Source organism: Polyodon spathula, chromosome 1, assembly GCF_017654505.1.
Source record: "Polyodon spathula isolate WHYD16114869_AA chromosome 1, ASM1765450v1, whole genome shotgun sequence".
Lineage (NCBI taxonomy): Eukaryota > Metazoa > Chordata > Actinopteri > Acipenseriformes > Polyodontidae > Polyodon > Polyodon spathula.
Genome location: NC_054534.1, coordinates 68520799 through 68539594, shown reverse-complemented (window position 1 = coordinate 68539594; position 18796 = coordinate 68520799). Strand labels below are relative to the sequence as shown.

At 39.1% G+C, this 18796-nt stretch overlaps 1 protein-coding gene across 3 annotated transcripts in view; it reads left to right on the top strand.

Annotated features, from left to right (window-relative positions):
* LOC121321557 (TBC1 domain family member 2A-like) overlaps positions 1 to 18796 on the top strand; it is a 34145-nt gene that overhangs the window by 4760 nt on the left and 10589 nt on the right. The window contains exons 3-8 of one of the 3 annotated variants that reach the window (XM_041260561.1): positions 2808 to 2952; positions 6216 to 6351; positions 6898 to 7034; positions 7661 to 7926; positions 10150 to 10539; positions 13551 to 13661. In XM_041260561.1, the coding sequence (XP_041116495.1) occupies positions 2808 to 2952; positions 6216 to 6351; positions 6898 to 7034; positions 7661 to 7926; positions 10150 to 10539; positions 13551 to 13661 (1185 nt within the window). Of the gene's footprint in view, positions 1 to 2807; positions 2953 to 6215; positions 6352 to 6897; positions 7035 to 7068; positions 7169 to 7660; positions 7927 to 10149; positions 10540 to 13550; positions 13662 to 18796 lie in introns of those variants that run through there. The other 2 variants (XM_041260570.1, XM_041260577.1) reach the window with 2 other exon arrangements.

The window sequence follows — 18796 nt, the reverse complement described above, 5'->3', positions numbered from 1 at the left end:
TGTTTCTAACTGTGTATTGTAACCACAGAGAGACCACGTCTCAAATGAAAGTGGCTAAACAAAGCTTTTCAATGTATGTTACTTCAGCCATTTAAAGTATATAGCAAGTGCTAAAAGAAGTTAGTTAATCCAAACTTGGGTAACATTGAAATTAGAAAGGTAATTTAACGTTATGATGAATATAAAGACATACTAAATGTTAAGCACAACAATGCAGTGACTATAAGAAAAGGCAAGATACAAGATACTTGGAGTTGGAAAGGAGTTATTTTTTAACTCTGAACTGCAGTTCAATGTAAAACATCTACTGTTGACTTTCTGTGATGGAGTAACGGCAACATTTGCACTGACCATTAAAAGTACAACCAGGTATCCTTGTTTTGAATTATTTACAGGTTATTGAATAAACAAAGTAACTTGACTTATGTCAGTACTTGATGGCAAGTTGTAATTAGTAATGTTAAACTATTGTAATGTTGGAATGTATTTTCTATTTTGACCAGGTTACAATATTTACACTAAGATTATGTTATAAATATTATTTGTTAGAATTAAACAGATGTCGAATATTTAGGTTGCTATATGATAGATGTTGTTTTATTCTGAATACACTACAGCAAAAATTATTTGGTGGTTTGCGCAATATTATTCTACTGTTGCTTTAATTGGAAGAGATACGCGCTGTGACGTTGTTCATGCTCATTGAGTTCTGTATTTTAATTCAATAAAAAAAGAAAAAAACTTGTGCCTAAGGAAATGGGGTACAGAGCAAAGAAATCTCGTCTTGGACATTGTTTGAACACTTTGTGAACCCCGCTAAACTTTACCGGCTTACACTGTTATGCTGTCTGCTTGTACACACGCATTTGCCTTTTACTCTTGGTAGTACGTAAGGGACCAGAGTTCGAGTAATCGAATACACAGAAATGTTACACCCTGTGTATTCAAATAGGAAAATATTCCAAATTCCCATCCCTAATCCTAATAATAAACACTTTTAAAACAATATTCATAATACAAAATAATAACAATCCAACTAAGAGCGTTGTCGCTTGTAGCCTCTCCCAAGTCCGCGCCAATCTTGCCGAGTGATACCAACGAGTCCACATCGGATCCCAGATCAAAAAGTTACTCAATTTGATTGGGACATCTTACTGTGAGACTGGATATGATGTAAACAAAATGTTGAATTCACAACAAATAAAGCTGTTGTTTTCTGCAAGTCTGGGAAACTGACGCCAAACAAGGCAAAATGTCACTTTTTTTCTCTGTCAAATGAAGCCTCCACTCTTAAATGTTCTTCATTTTTTTTTCATAATTGCATTCTTTATGATTTATTGATTTCAGCACTTTACTTTTGGCTTATTGGTTGCTTAGTTGTAGAAAACCCAATTTGTAAAAGATGTGCCACGGGAACGAGTACCAACATAGCACTTTGGTACATAGTCTCAGATTCTGACTGTACAACAAATATGACACTTGGCGGGAAAGTTAGGATTAGTTAGTAGTTATGTTTTTAAAAAATGTTTTGCAAATGAATTGTCAGTTTTTTGACACACGGGCCCGTTTTCCTGGATTCATGAAAGGGAAGCCATATGCGCTATATATATATATTATACTAGTTAAATATAACCAGCCCAGCTGGGCCTGTGGTGCTTCATAACTACCGGCCAAACTTCGCTGTCTACTGGCTCCGGGCCACCCGGCCATGGTTAATGTCGAAACCTGATTGTGACAACTGTAAAAACAAAACCAGATTTCCACAGCCTTCCTTTTATAGTTTGAGTTAAAGGAACAGAGCAAGGCTATCATTGTAATATTTTCTTTTTTTTCTTGTAAAGCTATAAAATATCAGCTCTAAGTGTTTGCAATAAAAAGATTGTCTGTATAACAAAGGGAATCCTTTTCAGAGGCTGCTTTGATAACCTGAGTTGAAATACAGACTAGCAGCCCCCAAGCAGGTTGCCCTACAAATTTTTGGCAATGAAAAAACTGGATTACTGTGAACGAGTGGTTTGCGGTGCGCAGGTTTAGTGATGATACAGTGCTCTGGAACAAACACACACACGCAAGACAGTTCATAATTAACAGCTCTTTATTTTCAGCTGGGTTTAAACATTTTAAATATTAAGCGCAGGCTCTACACATCAATTTGTATTGTGCCGTGCAAAAGGAGGGTTACAGTCCCGAAATAAAGACACTTTTTAAACACACAATACACAGATACGTCTCCTGACAGTGGGTGCTCTAGTGCAGGGGTGCCCAATCCTGGTCCCAGAGGGCCTGTGTCCCTCCTGGTTTTTGATCCGACTGTACACTAAATTGCTTAATTGGACCAATTAAACTTCTAATAAGTGCTTGATTGGTCCTATTAACTAATTTAGGGGACAGTTAGAACAAAAGCCAGGAGGACACCAGCCCTCCAGGACCATGATTGGTTACCCCTGCTCTAGTGCAAGTGAGTGGTGAAAGATAAACACAGAGGTAACAGTAGATCTGTGTTGTCTGATCACATCTCCTCCAGTCCATGACTGACACATCACTTACTGCATTAAGGCGCTGACTTCTGGTATCATGGTCCCACCCCCTTCCTGAATAACCCTGGAATGAACTGCAGAAACTTCTTTTCTGGAGCACACTGTTCCGGTTATACAGAGCCCTCACAAATTGGGGATTGTTAACGAGGATTCATTCGCTCTCTGTCACAATTACCAATCATCTTTATTCTCATTTGGAACTTGACACTGTATTTGGTTTTAGATTAGAACTCTCGGTTCAGGTTTTTTTGTTTTGTTTTTGTTTTACAGGCATTAAATAGCCAAGCCATGCTGTATTGGTTGCAGCAGCTACAAATGAAACGGTGGCAGCACAATACCAGCCAGGTGAAAATACCTGCAGAGCCATCCACTACCTTCACACAGCCCTGCCAGCTGCCTTCTGCACCTCGGGAAGGTAAGGTCACTGACATCCCATCGCTCAAGGCTACAACACTGAGCGCCATAGGTTTTGATAGCAGTTTTAAATCCAGCTCAAGTCAACCAAATTGCGTGTGTTGGGGGGGGGGGGGAATAATTTAAATTGGGTTATTTATTCTAACTTGCTCTGCTAACCACCACATTTTTTTTTCCTTTTTTGTCCTTTACTGTAACTATATCTAAGGTCTTTTCGCGAGGTGTATTGTGAAGCAAGAAATGCAATGCTTTAATTAGGTGAGGTAGCACAAGTACGAGGACTTTCTTTATTGTGTCTGGGGGAAAAAACTCAAAATGACAAAAGGCTGATGTCAGTTCTGCACCATGCCCATGCTGAGACTGTTCACAGTGAGACATTGGTGATTGTCTAATTTCTACCGATGACTCATCGGCTCTGCTGTGCTTGAAGCAAGCTTAGTTGCAGAGAACACAAACATGGTAACTAGGCAGGGATTCACTTTGTGATGTTATCTTATGACTCGTTTCCATTTTTATAACGGCAACGTTGTGGCTGTTCATTTGTCCATCTGTATGGCACACCTATTTCATTTTGATTAAACTAGGTGTACACATTTTGTGGCAATATTTATTGTGCATCAATTCATAGATACAGTGCCTATAGAAAGTCTACACCCCCTTGAACTTTTGTCACATTTTGTTGTGTCAGTGCTTCAGAATTTAATGCATTTAAATGAGGATTTTTTTTCCACTTATCTACACACCATACTCCACACTGTTAAGGGGAAAAAAACATTTTATTGAGAAAAAAATTATATATTAAAAATATAAAACTGAAAGATCATAATTGGATAAGTGTCTCCCCCCCCCTGAGTTAATACTTGGTGGAAGCACCTTTGGCAGCAAGCACAAATTTTCGATTGGATTTAGGTCGGGGCTCTGACCGGGCCATTCAAAGGACATTTACCTTTTTGTTCCTTAACCACTCCAGTGTAGCTTTAGCTGTGTGCTTTGGGTCGTTGTCATGCTGAAAGGTGAATTCCGTCCCAGTTTCAGATTACTTGCTGAGGGCAGTAGGTTTTCCTCAAGGACTTCTCTGTACTTTGATGCATTCATTTTCCCTTCTATCCTGACAAGTGCCCCAGTCCCTGCCGATAAGAAACATCCCCATAACATGATGCTGCAACCACCATGCTTCACAGTAGGGATGGTGTTCTTTGGGTGATGCACTGTGTTGGGTTTGGGCCAAACATAACGCTTTGCATTTAGGCCCAAAAGTTCCATTTTAGTTTCGTCAGACCACAAAACTTTTTGCCACGTGGCTACAGAATCTCCTGAGTGTTTTTTTGCATACTTCAAACAGGATTCAAGGTTGGCTTTCTTGAGTAAAGGCTTCCTTCTTGCCACCCTACCATAGAGACCAGATTTGTGGAGGGCTTGGGATATTGTTGTCACATGCACACTTTGACCAGTCTTGGCCATAAAAGCATTTAGCTCTTGCAAATTTGCCCTCTTGGTAGCCTCTGTGATCAGGCTCCTTCTTGCTCGGTCATCCAGTTTGGAGGGACGGCCTAATCTAGGCAGTGTCTTGGTGGTGCCATACACCTTCCACTTCTTAATAATTGTCTTGACCATACTTCAAGGGGTATTCAAGGCCTTTGATATTTTTTTATACCCATCCTCTGATATGTACCTTTCAACAACTTTGTCCCGGAGTTCATCTGAAAGCACCTTGGTGCTCATGGTTGAGTCTTTGCTTTGAAATGACTTACCCAGTAGAGGGAACCTACAGGAACTGCTGAATTTATCCTGAAATCATGTGAATCACTACAATTTAACACGGGTGGAGGCCATTTAACTTGGTGTGTGATTTTGAAGGCAATTGGTTACACCTGAGCTAATTTAGGGTTGCTATTACAAGGGGGGGGGGCGGACACTTATCCAACCAAGCTATTTTAGTTTTTATTTTTAATTAATTTTCTACAAATTACTGAATATTTTTTTCACTTGGAAGTTGTTGGGTAGGATGTGTAGATAAATGAAAAAAAAAAATTAGTGCATTTCAATTCCAGGCTATAAGGCAACAAAAGGTGAAAAATTTGAAAGGGGGTGTAGACTTTCTATAGGCACTGTACGTCTTGAGACTCAATTTTCAGGAAACTGCATTGCCATTTCATAATGCTTATGTCATGGTCATGAATTTACAGCCATAAGGGGGAATGTATGTTGATGAAACACTTGGTTCATACTTGGATTCAAGTTAACCAAATTGGGTTAATATTGTTTCCTCCCAATGCTGTTTTATTTCTTATTTCTGAATTTACTGGGCTATGATAATCTTTTTTTTAACTTGTTGCCATGGTAATAAAATTGTCAATTTTGATATTTTACCGTCCTTTTGCCTGCCCGAACTACTCGCAAGACGAGCTGTAAAAATGTCTTAACAGCACCAGGTCTAAATACCACTGAACTCTTTATTAACAACACCCAATAGAATAAGAATATTTTAGATTTGGTGCTGTTTTAGACTAGGCACTGTATACAGGTTTAAAGTTGGCAAGATGTATATGCACCTCCGTATATACAATAAAATAGACCCGATATTTACAACTGACTCGTGTCTTCTGGTAAAAGAGTGACACGTACTTTCAACCTGTGCTTTCTTAAGACAGCAGCTTAAACAACACAGCCTGCAAACACAGTTTCTGACAGCTGTTCTGAGTGAGACTCTCTTTAATGTTGCCAGAAACTTTCCCAAGGAAAAAAAAGAGGGAAGCAGAGTTCATGTCATGTATTGTCTAGCTGCTGTTGGCATGTAAACTAACAGACATGCAACAGGAAGTTCTTAATTTCCTAATAGTTATAGAAGATATTAACACAGGGCTGGGATCATGTTTTCATTCAGATATTTACAAGAAACCAGCCTCACTGCAAATCTTTTTCAATGCCCAAGGCTGTGTCATATCGACTTGAAGAACTTGAGAGCATGTTTAAAATTGTAAAATTACGAAGCGTGCATCAAACTATGTAATTCGGTAAACTATTTATAAGAAATTTTCATTTGACTAAAACATACATCTATCTACAGATTTGGAAATATGGAGAATGGAACCAAATAATACATTTTGTATATCTAATAAATAATATTAATAATGAATTTACTCCATGAAGTACAGCAAATAAGAACAACTTACTACATTAGAATGGTATTTCCACATGATAAATGAATATGTATGAAATGGGTCTGAAGGGATGGCCAGTTGAGATGCTTGGGCTCTTTTTCAGAAAGGACTGAGGACTTCTTCCCAGCAGTAAAGACCCCCAAGGGCCTGGTCGGGGAAGCAGCAGCCTGTCTGCCAGATCCCTGGCAACAAAATGCACTGCAAAAGCTCTCCCTCAAGCACCCCATTACAGAGATACAGTAAGACACTACCTGCATACCTTGTTTTTTGTGCCTCTTAGTGGGAAAGCACACTGAATTGAATGGCTCTCTGTTATGCATATTGTAAGTACCAAGAGCAGCTTTTTGTTCATCAAAATCATGGCGATGGCTAGGCTATCTTTTTTTTTTTTTTTTTTTTTTTTTTTTTTTTTTAAAGGGAATGTCAGTTGCTCATGACTTGCTAGCTGCAAATATTTTGTAACCAAAATATATTCCTTGGCTTCTAGTTAATAACAGCAATGTTTTCACTAGTAGGAAGCAATATGTGCTTTTACTCTAAGGTCGCTCAGTATTTGAAAATTTACAGAAGTTATTCAAACCTGTTATGCAAAATGGTCAGCCCTATCCAGGCAGCTGCCTGTAGGCAAAAGAAACAACGAGTCGAACAAGTTGAGCTTTGGACTTTGTTATTTGTTGTGTACTACTTTAGTTTATGTGTGCGTTTGTTTCTGTGCATTTAGTTTCATTTTCTCTGTACTTTGCCTTCAGAAGTCAGTTAGTGTTTCTCCTGCCTTGCCCTTACAGGAACACTGTCCTCAATATCTGTGGAAACAAGTCAGCTCAGGAGCTGAGGCGGAGTGTGTTCAACTTTGACGAGATTCAGCAGCCGCAGGACAGTCCCTGTGAGGATCCTGTGACACAGATGCTGGGGGAAACAACAGGTGTGTCCTTCAGCTGACAGGAAACTGCCCCTCAAAGTCTGTGACTCTGCTTAGTTCATTTCTGGAACAGTTCAATGCGGGGGACCAACACAGTAGCTCTGCTTAATGAAACTATTACATTCTTCTCATGCAGGGTAAGAACTCTTTGTGCTGTTAAAATGTGCAGAGGTTTCCTGTTCCTAAAAGGTTGAACCATGCAGGAGTAAAGCTTGTTAATAATATAAAGAATGAGCGTCAATAAAGCATTTTTTAAAGAAATTTCTAGAAAACTCACTTGACAATTTTACCTTTCACTGAAAACAACAGCTCTTTCTACAACTGTTTTTTTTTTTTTTTTTTTTTTGCAGCAAATTGCAGTTTTGGCTAGACATCCTGGAATTAACATTAGTACTATGGGTTCTATGATGATTTTATGTGTATAACAAATTTGAAATCCAGAAATAATCTGTAAACAAGTATCAAATCATTATTATTATTATTTTTGGTTTAATGGTTATGAAGGGTATATTGTCAGGCAGGTAGTTCCAGAGTAAAATAAAGAACCAGCAGGTTTAGGAAAAAAAAAAAATACAGTAAATCAATATTGATGTATTTCAAATGCTTTCTTTGCTCGATCCCTTTCCTAGCACTGCCTGTACCTCTGACACCCCCAGCACCTACAGTGCTTTCAGCTCCTTCCGTTTTTTCAGTTACAAACGAGCCTGCACAAGAAGCAAAGACTGAAGGGAAGAATTCTCCGTCAAGCAGCATGAACAAGAGGGAGAAGAAAATGACCAGTTCTCTTCAGCTTTCTGGGGAGAAGGTGTCAGGAAAGGAGGGGAGCCCCATGGACAAACTGTCCAGACTTCAGCAAGAGGTGTTCACACTCACTGAGGAGCTCAAGTCACAAAAGGTATATGTTTGGTTTGGGTGACTAAAGTATATATTTGCACATAACTGATAACTGAGTTATTAATGAATATGTCTTGTGAGGCACTTGCACAGTGAATGATTAAACATTTCCCTTAGACATGTTTCCCATAGTAAAATCATAGCAAAGAGTAATAAAGCATAGTGAAAGCAAGGTACGGCATAGGGAAGCATTGTAAAGACCAGCTAGGTATGGTAAAGCATATTAATAAACATGGAAAACCAGGATAAACTATGGGAAAATAACAGTATTCAATCATGGGGAAAGCATGGGAAAACTGCAAAAATACTGTGCAAAAAAAAACAGTGGTAAACCTTTATAAGGGTTGCAATGATATTTTGTAAATATGATGTATTTATAAAAGCATGGTATAAACGAACATAAGACAGAAACAGAGGATTTTATGTGGACTTAGTCAAGCAGTTACACAAAGTAATGCAAACTAAAATCTAAGACCAGCAATAATTTTGCCCAAACTGATTAAGGTACTGATTTACTATGTAAATCAGAAACCATATTTGCTATTTTCATTTGTTTGTTTCATCACACCTGTTTTTGCAACTGAATGCCCTTTTCCCCATCTGAGACAGTTACTGCATGCTGACCACAAGCTGGTTGCATTACTGGGCATTTTCTTTCCTCTTTGGCTGAGGTGTCACTGGGTGTGACACATTTAGCTGATTAACTCATGCATTACCTAACAATAGATAGCTTTTTAAAAGTGTGAGAACTGTATTGCTGATAATCCAAATTTATAAACATGGTGATGTAATGTTCTATACTAGCTGTATATGTAAAATAGGTTTGAAGGGCACTTCTGAAACAGTGAAGAGAGTCTGTTGTTGCTTCATTGTCTGTAACTGAAACTCTTGTGCTGTACTACTATTCCTGTGAATCCATAAAGGTTAAAATGTAGACTCGAACAGCTTGTTAATTTGAATTATTTTGATTCTTTTGTCTCTGATAACTTTTTTTTTTTTTTTTTTTTATTGTTTCCCAAACAAACTTTAATCTTGCATCACCTTCTTGTTTCCTGTTAGTAACCCATACAACTTGTAATGTGGTGCTCAAATGCACCGATCTGCAACATGCAAGAGTTTTTAGCTAATTGTATAGCTGATCTAAACTTAGACCAACAGACGCAATCTTTAATTGTGCATGGTACTTATTTTGAATCTGCATTTTTGTGTCTTGATTAAAGACACTATTACCCTGGACGAAAACACTTTACAAGACACCTTTGTTCAATATTATTGTAATACTGGAATAGGATGCCCAGTTTTCTGTACTTTTATTGCATTGTCATTGTTTTCTTCTCTCAGAGTACAAAGAACAGAGATTCAAAAACAAGTTATTTTTTGGGCCTGTTAAAATCACACCTTTTCAAGTTTAAGCTGACCTCATTTTTCAAGACTGAATGCTTTGAAAAATGACCACTGGCAGGCAGTATGCAGAATGTTCAGTCATTTTGCTGGTCATGTCTAAAAACTTTACTAAATGCATTTTTTTTAATTGGTTAAAAAAGGACATGGTGTTTGAAATAGTATGCTGTGTGGTCCAGTGGTTAAAGAAAAGGGCTTGTAATCAGGAGGTCCCTGGTTCAAATCCCAGCTCAGCCACTGACTTACTGTGTGACCCTGAGCAAATCACTTAACCTCCTTATGCTCCGTCTTTCAAGTGGGACGTTGTTGTAAGTGACTCTACAGCTGGTGTATAGTTCACACACCCTAATATAGGGCAGAGCCGTTTCTCATATGCACTACTAAAAAATACTGCAACAGACTGTTTTTTAAGTAAAATTGCATTGTACAGTAGACTCTTCTAATTCAAGGTCCAATAGTTTGAATTTACCTGTAACCAGAACTATAATTAAATGCATGCTAGTAACAGCTGTTCTTATATGATAAGTAAAACAGTATTTTTTATTCAAAGGGATATTACAGACTTTTCATGAAATGCAGGAATCAAAAACCTAAAACAAATACTATACAAGGCATTTTTAGTATGGTACAGTTTATTATCAGTACTCCAAACAAATCACTAATCTGAACAGGTCTGTTCCTACCTGGTTCAGATTACAAAGAAAGTACAGGTGCATTTTGGAGGGACCACCTACAGTAAAATTTATTTCTGTAACCTCCAAAACAGCTCATGAAGCTTCACCTTTCAGGGTAAATGACCATAGTGTTTTTGTTTTGAAATCAGGAGCTGGTGCGACTCCTTCACAAGGCCCTGGAGGCAGCACAGCAGGAGAAGAGGACCAGCAAACAGTTCCTGGCAGCAGCAGGGGAGCAGGAGCGGCTGGAGCTGGTGCGGCACAAAGAGAGGTGCATCGCGGACCTGGTCGGCCGCCTGGAGGCCCTGCTCAAAGACAAGAAGGAGCTGGAGCAGAGCCTGGCCATGCAGGACTGCCAAGTGAACGAGCTGCAGCAGCATGTGCAGCTCTTGATGGAGAAGAACAACGCCAAGCAGGAGGTCATCCTCAAGCTCTCAGAGCAGGTGGCCTCCTGCATGGCTGACCCCCAGCGTACTGTATCGAACACCATGAGCACAGAGACCTTCTGCAGGCTGCAGGAGAAGATTGAGCACCTTGAGGTTATTTTAAGTTATTTTTACATTACAGCCATGGGAAGTACAGTCAATCCTTTTCAAGAAATACGGATAAAATCACACTCTTTTTTGGGTTTGTTTGACCACCATCTAATCCTGCATGATGTGAAAAAGCAGAAAAGTACGTGATCCACGTATTCACTGCTGGGGTGTTACATATTATGCATGGTATTATGCACCTTCTGAGTAGACACGCAAGTACTGTTGACCACTCCAGTCTATTCATTTATAGTAGAACCGGTCATATCTGATTTAATTGGTCCCAGGGGTCCAGCAAATATATATATATATATATATATATATATATATATATATATATATATATATATATATATATATATATATATATATATCAGAGGAATCATTCTACTATATTGTAGTTGCTCTATTAATGTTGGGGCGTTATAAATTAACAATGTTAGATACATCAGTGTGTCTAAAACACCAAAGTACGACACAGCATGTAAATATACAAAGAAAACCTGTGAAAATGACTGCACAAGCACTGAAGTACAGTATCTTTCAGTTTACAAAATAGCATTCCAAAAACAGTTCTTAACTTGCTTTCTCAGTGTATGCCACAGTAATCCGACAGGTTTTTTTACATTGTGTGTGTGTATTAACATGAGACAAATAACAACAAGGGTACACGCACGCAAACACAAATTGGTTTTGGAGGGTTGGCGAAAAATGATAGTTTCAGCTTTTTAACAGTACAGTAATTTTATGCAGGTCAGTCACCAGACTTTTGTGAGACCTGGGCAATGGATCTCTAGTGCCCCCCCCCCCCCCCCCTTAATCTAATCCCAACCTCTGCCCTCAATCCAAATATATATATTTGAAAATATAAGATTATCAATAACAACATATATGCATTTGATTAAAAATCTTTCACTTACCAGTCAGGTGGCTTTCCATCTTGATTTCTCAGTTGCAAATTTGTAGATCACGTTGTCAAAGTTAACAGATTCAGTTCCTGTGACTCAATTGAAAGAACAGCCAAGGCATTTAATCATTCCTGTGACATCTCTGACCTTGGGTAGTTTTTGATGAGTTTTAATTTGCTGAAACTCCTTTCTCCTGAGGCATTTGAGACTGGAAAAGTGAATAACAATTGCAATGCAATGACAGCATTTGGAAACACAGGGCACAGTTATCGGGAGACAATGAACTGCAGAGTATCCAAAGGTGAAAGGTGGTCAGGTAGCATCCTTGTCAATGTTTTAAGTTCCTGACATATTTCCAACCCAGACAGGCCCTGAGCTACACAATCTGAGAAGTTCCTGGACTGCTTCTCAATTTTCAGGAAATTGAATCTTGTTTCAAGTTCAGCCAGCACTGTTTCAAGCAGGGGTTTGAAACTCACTCCTAGGGTCAGGGTACGGTGCTGCAGGAGCAGCAGCTTTGCGGCAAAAAACTTTTGGTCTTTTTTTGGTCTTTTGCGGACTCTGTGAACAGGATATTCAGTGGTGATGTCTAGCTGTTTGCAAACTTCTGCAGCTTGGGTTTCAGACTTTATAAGTCTACAGAGAGAGTAAACTTGAAAATCTGAAATCACAGTTTCAACCAAAGGAATCACGCTGGCAATGTCAGCAATTTTTAATTGCAAAGCAATGGTAACTGTCAATTTGTGACAAGATTTCTTGCCAGATTATTAAAGAAACAACACATTTCTACGTGGAGATTTCAGTATTCAGAGACCTTTCCTCTGATAAAACTTCTGCATCAGGGATGTCGCTGTGCAAAAGCTGCTCAAAAGTTTCATTAAGCTGTGGAAACTGTAACACAATTGCTGTAACTGAATCAAGACGTGCGCTCCAGCATGTTTCACAGAGCCCCTTCAGTGTAAGTTTTAACAAATGCTGCTTCACAACTTCCCAGCATTTTGTAGATGCAGCAAAGAGCAAATTCTCTGCAAAAGTCCAAAAAACGACTTTGCCTCAGTGGCGCTTTCAGCGGCATGCAGAATTACAAGTTTCCATGTGTGTGGAGAGCGCAGAACAAAAAAAGCCAATGGTTTTTTTTTGGCAACGATTGCTTGGACTCTGTTGTACTTGTCCTTCATATTAGCGCCGTTGTCATAACATTGGCCACAGAGATTACAGATCGACAAGCCAAAACTACTGAGGCATTCTAACACAACACTAGCAAGCCCTTTCCCAGTTGTGTCTGACATAATTAATGAAAGTTTTCTGGAATTTTTTTTGACAGTCCACAATCAAGCTAAAGTACTTTGCTCTCTTCACTTTCTCAGCTGTGATATTCAGCACCTGATCAGTCAAAGAAGTAAAAACTGCATGCCTTTGCTCATTACATTAGTACATTAGTTTTCTCACTAGTTCTTCGCAAGTGCTCCTTTAAAACTGGGTCATACTTGAAAATCAGATTAAGCACCTAAAGAAAAATGCCGTTGTGCTCTGTCAGAGGGTCCGCGAAAGGGCAGATTGTTTTTCGCTAGCCATCTTATTACTTCAAACAATCGATTCAGAACCTGATGCCACCTTTCCTTTTCAGAAGTTTTTGATCATTTCTTTATCGATCGTCACGTTTGTCTTAAGTGCTAACTCCAATTTCTTCAATTTACAGTAACTGTTAATGTGACTGGTGGAAATTTCGTGTGAATGTAAAGACCAGTCGGTACCAGACATATGCTTCCAGTCTCTAAATCCCTTCCGACTACAGAAATTTGACTTCTCGTCACATTCAAATAAAAAGCAACAAAAGCAGAACAATGAATTGGATGATTTTGAATAGACTAGCCAGTCTCTTTTTACTCTAGATCCGTTGACGTTAGTTAGCCACACTTTAACGTATTCCCAGCGATTTCAAACATGTTTGAATGTTTTATACAGTACAAATCGGTACAATTATGAAAGCAAAGAAAAGCAGCAATCAGATCAGTCAACCCTGTGCTCTTAAGTGGAGCTCACAGTAGAAATGTTTTAAGTACAACCACAGATCGTGTTCTAATTTCATTATTTTACTGTGCTTACTAGGACGATATAGAGGCGCACAAGATCCAAAACAAGTTCCTCAACTCTGAAATCTACCAACTTACTAAGTTGTGGAGGAACAGTTCAGAAGAGGAGAAGGGCCTGCTGCTGAAGGTATGTGTTTTCCAGCTTGCTGTGTGACAGATCTGTACACCAGGGCATGGCAGAATGTGGAATCAAGTTGACCACCTACCTCAACAAAGGGAGAAAAAAAGGAATACTTTTTTTTTTCTTTTTTTATCTCTCAATGTGATTCTAGCCTATATACGCTAGCCTCCAACAAATACAAATAGCAAAAAGCAATCAAAGGAAAAGCCAGGTTAAATAAATGATTAATTCTTCCAAGTTCTAGGCATGTTATATTTCTCACCAACTGTTTGTTGTTTTTCTAACAGAAAGAATAACCACACACAAAAAATCTGAAGTCAAATAACAATGCACAAACCAAATGTTATACGTTTTAGCCATTGTGAAAAAAAAATATTATCCTTACCTAAGTCTTCAATGCAGTATCGTCACTCGACTGGACTAATATAGAAGTGACTTTATTTAATACTAAACGTCTTATTTTCAGCCTTTTATAGACTAGGCCCTAGAGTAATAGTAATGAGTTTAGTATTTTTTTTTCTTTCTTGCAGCATTAACCTCAAAACCACAGTGAGATCCGTGATTTAACACATCTCTGTACTAAGAAGCTGCAGTAAATTGAAGAGCAACTAGCATGCTGGTACATTATAATGAAGCTTAGTGCTTAGTGACATATGAATTGCAAATGGTTTTAATGTAGTGAAGCACGCTGGTGACTTACTGGGCACTATTCTTACACCAGTCTAATGCGGGGGGGGGGGGGAGAAAAAGAAAAGACTTTAGATTCACTTTGTATCATTTTCACATCCTGGTAACTTTTTAAAAGTTTACGCATTCCTTTAGCCTCCTGTTTAACCACAGTATTTTTGACTCATGCTTTTCCCATGGTTATACAATATATTTATAATAATGTACCTGGGTTAACCATGTTTATTAATATGCTTTACCATACCTTCTTATTTTGTACAATGTTTACCTATGACACCGTGTAACAATTTTTTTTTTTTTTTTTGGTTCCTGGGTAGTAAGTGTTATTTCCTAATTGCTTATGCCTCAAAAGTATAGAAAATGGCTATTATTCCCCACAAACTTTGATTTTGTGACCAGGACAGTGATATTTTGAAATTTACCTATTTTCTAGAACATTCCAGGTAGATTCAGTGCTGAGTAAACTTGGAGTAACTTCTAGAACTTTCCAGTAATATAAATAGTAGAATAAATACAGGGGCCTTAAGCCCACCAGTTCAGTTTAGTTCCAGCTGCCTAAGTGGATACATATCTGCATTTTTCTGAGGTGGCATCAGGAGGCTGCAAGCATCCGGCAGATGCATTTTGCTATGTCTGCGGCCAATTTATCAAGACAAGAGCGAAAAAGTACTCCGTTGAAGCATCTGCTAAGATGTGTGAGGCCTACAAGGCATATTTCGGCATGCCTGTTGGGGATCAAGACAAACCCTGGGCACCTCATTTCACCTGCGAGCACTGCAAAAAAACTCTGGAAGGTAAGATGGACAATTGTTGCTCAGAATTTTGTTATAAAATTTGTTAAAATTTTTAAAATTGTAAAAGTTTTTAATTTTAAAATGTTTTACAATTTTCAATGTTCTTGAAAAAATATATCATATACGAAAAATGTTGCAAGAATCTCTTACACATTAGTCATGGGTGAAATAAATGTATTTTTGTAGGAAGGTACAGAGGGGAAAAGAGAGCCATGAAGTTCGCTATCCCAAGAATTTGGCGGGAACCCACTGACCACTCAAGCAACTGCTACTTCTGCATGGTGGACCCTTCCAAACGTCGGACTGGCAAGAATGCACCTGCTATCACGTATCCGGACCTTCCTTCATCGCCCAGGTGCCACACTGCCATGAGCTCCCCGTACCCACTCCTCCGGAGAGAGAGCAGCCGTCTTTAGAAGAGAGCAGCAAGTCAGAGAGCGAGGAAGACGTTGTAGATCCAGATGACAAATTCAGACGTGGAGCTGAGGAGAGGAACCCATACTACCCCACCCAAAAAGACCTCAACGACTTGATTAGAGATCTTGGTCTCACCAAGTCCAATGCCGAGCTTTTGACGTCTAGGCTCAAGCAGTGGAACTTGTTGGATGAAAGTGTGCAAGTCGCAGATCAGAGGAATCGTCACCAACCTTTTTCCAGCTTCTTCACCCGTCAAGATGGGCTCTGCTTCTGCCACAATGTGACCAGTCTGTTCGAGACAATCGGAATCGCCTGTAACCAGGATGAGTGGCGCCTCTTCATTGACAGCTCATCCAGGAGCCACAAAGCCATGCTGCTCCATAATGGTAACAAGTACCCGTCTCTTCCACTGGCTCACTCGATGCACCTCGAAGAGGTTTACAACAGCATCAAGACCTTGCTGGACGCCTTGAAGTATGATGAGTACGGCTGGGAGGTCATAGGAGACTTCAAAATGGTGGCATTCCTGATGGGTCTCCAAGGCGGTTTTACCAAGTTTCCCTGCTATCTTTGCCTTTGGGACAGCAGGGACACCAAGGCGCACTACCACAGGCGGGACTGGCCACAGCGGACCGAGTTCTCTGTGGGGAGGAACAACGTCAAGTGGGAGCCACTGGTGGACCCCCGGAAGGTGCTGATGCCACCACTGCACATCAAATTGGGCCTTATGAAACAATTTGTCAGAGCTCTAGATAAGGAGTCGACAGCCTTCAAATACCTTCAAGACTTCTTTCCTAAGCTGTGTGAGGCAAAGGTCAAAGCCGGTGTCTTCGTCGGACCACAGATAAAGAAGATCCTGGAGTGCAACGAATTCCCCAAGAAGCTCACTAGTAAGGAGAAAGCAGCTTGGAACAGCTTTGTCGCAGTGGTTCGGGGCTTCCTGGGCAATCACAAGGCCGAAAACTATATGGAGCTGGTTGAGACTCTGGTGAAGAACTACGGCACAATGGGCTGTAGGATGTCCCTCAAAGTCCATATCCTTGATGCTCATCTTGATAAATTCAAGGAGAACATGGGAGCGTACTCGGAGGAGCAAGGCGAGCGCTTCTACCAGGATATACTGGACTTTGAACGCCGCTACCAAGGACAGTATAATGAGAACATGAGCTGATTCGTGAAAGTGATTTACAGTATAATGGTAAATCTCGAAAAACTACTCGCTTCTAAATCTTTTGTAGTCATTTTTGTATTACTTTAATATAAATACATGTTAATTTGGATTCATATGTTGTTTTTTTCTGACTTTATGTGAACGAAAAGACACAAATTCTCCCGTTTTCTCATTGGAAATAGGTAAATTTCAAAATCACTGTCCTGGTGCAAACTTTGTGGGGAATAATAGCCATTTTCTATACTTTTGAGGCATAAGCAATTAGGAAATAACACTTACTACCCAGGAACAAAAATTGTGTTACATAGTGTGATTTATTAGGCTTCCAAGCTGTCTTGGGAAGCTTATTGTTATTGTAAAGATTTTTTTTTTTAATTTATTATTTCATTTTTCCTCCCAAAACTTTAAACCACTCCTGCTCACACGCGGTGTAACCAATCAACGTGAAACTTGATAGGTATCATCCTGTGTAGATTATAGTTCAGACGCAAACAAATTGCACTACTGCGTCAACCAAGATGGCGGCCCGATGCATTTTTATGGAGGAACCTTTCAAAGTCTTCTTGGGAACAGGTGAACCGATTGATCTGAAACTTTGCATATGTCCTCAGCAACCAAACCCGCTTCAAGGTTGAGAAGCAGAAGTTGCTGCGATATCAAAATGTCTCCCACCAAATTTGTCAAAACGCGCCCAACCATCATACTGCTTCTGTTTGCAAACCATTTAACCAACTAACTCCTAACTTGGTCCGCGTCATCCTGGGCACAGTGGAATTCAAATATGGCAAAAATGTGTTCTTTTGTAAAACATGATGGCGGCCATACCTACGTTTCGTTCATAAATTTAAAACCACTTCAGTTGAGGTTTAGTTGATTAACTCCAGAGATGACAAGCATCATCCCTGTGTCAATACAATTCACTTTTTCAAAAATGGTGCACCAGAGTGCAACCATTAACCATTTCTCTTGCTGCAGTCTGCCTCTATGTAACAAATACATCAGTATGGACTATTACATACTGTAGAACAAACACAGTAAATATTACATCCACTTGGAGAAGAGTGCAAGCAAACACAAGGAGGAACGGAATCATTTTAACAGTATAAAACTAACAGGAGACTAAGGAATATTTTACTGTTCTGGAATAAAGTGGAAGTACCTAACAAAATACTTTCATAAATCTTATGTGTCCCACAGATAGGTCTGAAATATGCAGTTTTGAAAGCAATATAATAATGCAAATGTACGTTTTCATTTTCAAATTGACATCTTGTACTACACTAGATAAAACAAAGTTCTCGGTTTGCTTGCCTTGCTTCCCTTCTGGGAAATACGTTACCCTTGCACTTCCTGGGTAATTTCACCGCAGCTGTATCTTTGGGGTCAAGGATCTTCATGATCTTAAAGGATGTCAGTCATTAGAGGCAGGCAGTAGCTGGCTGGAGATAGTTTCACTCACCAGGTCAAATTATTACGAAAGTTCACGATAATCAGAGAACAAGGCCTGCCATCAGAAACTTCTTTAACCTAGTGTAATTCCAGAGATCCACATATTTTAAATTCAAAATACGTATTTGATAGAACATAGGTTTCTTTCAAAGCTATACATTTGAGACTACGGAATGGATAACAGGTATTCCTCTCGAAAAAAATGTTTTGTTTGTATTAGTGTTTGTTTAACGCTTATTACAGACATTCTCACAAGAAGAAGCCACACAGAAAACACTAAAACGACTGAGCTAGTGCTAGTCTATTCCTTGATCAAATCTTACGTATTCCTGCAAAACAAAAGCAAGAATAGTTTTTTGATTGTAGTTTTGATATGTGCAATATTATTGGTGTTTGTTTTTAATTTATTTATTTAGTTATATTAAAGGTAAAAAAAAGAGAGCGCCAGGCAATACTAACGGCTGTGTCTATACACACACAGGACAACATTGCATGACTAGTCTAGTATCTACATAAACAAAGACAGAGGCAGTCAGTATTTTTGGTCACAATTATTTGCTTTTTTTGCTTCCGCTGTTATGTTTCTTAAACACTCTTTAGTAATTTGTGGTTTTTCTTTTCTT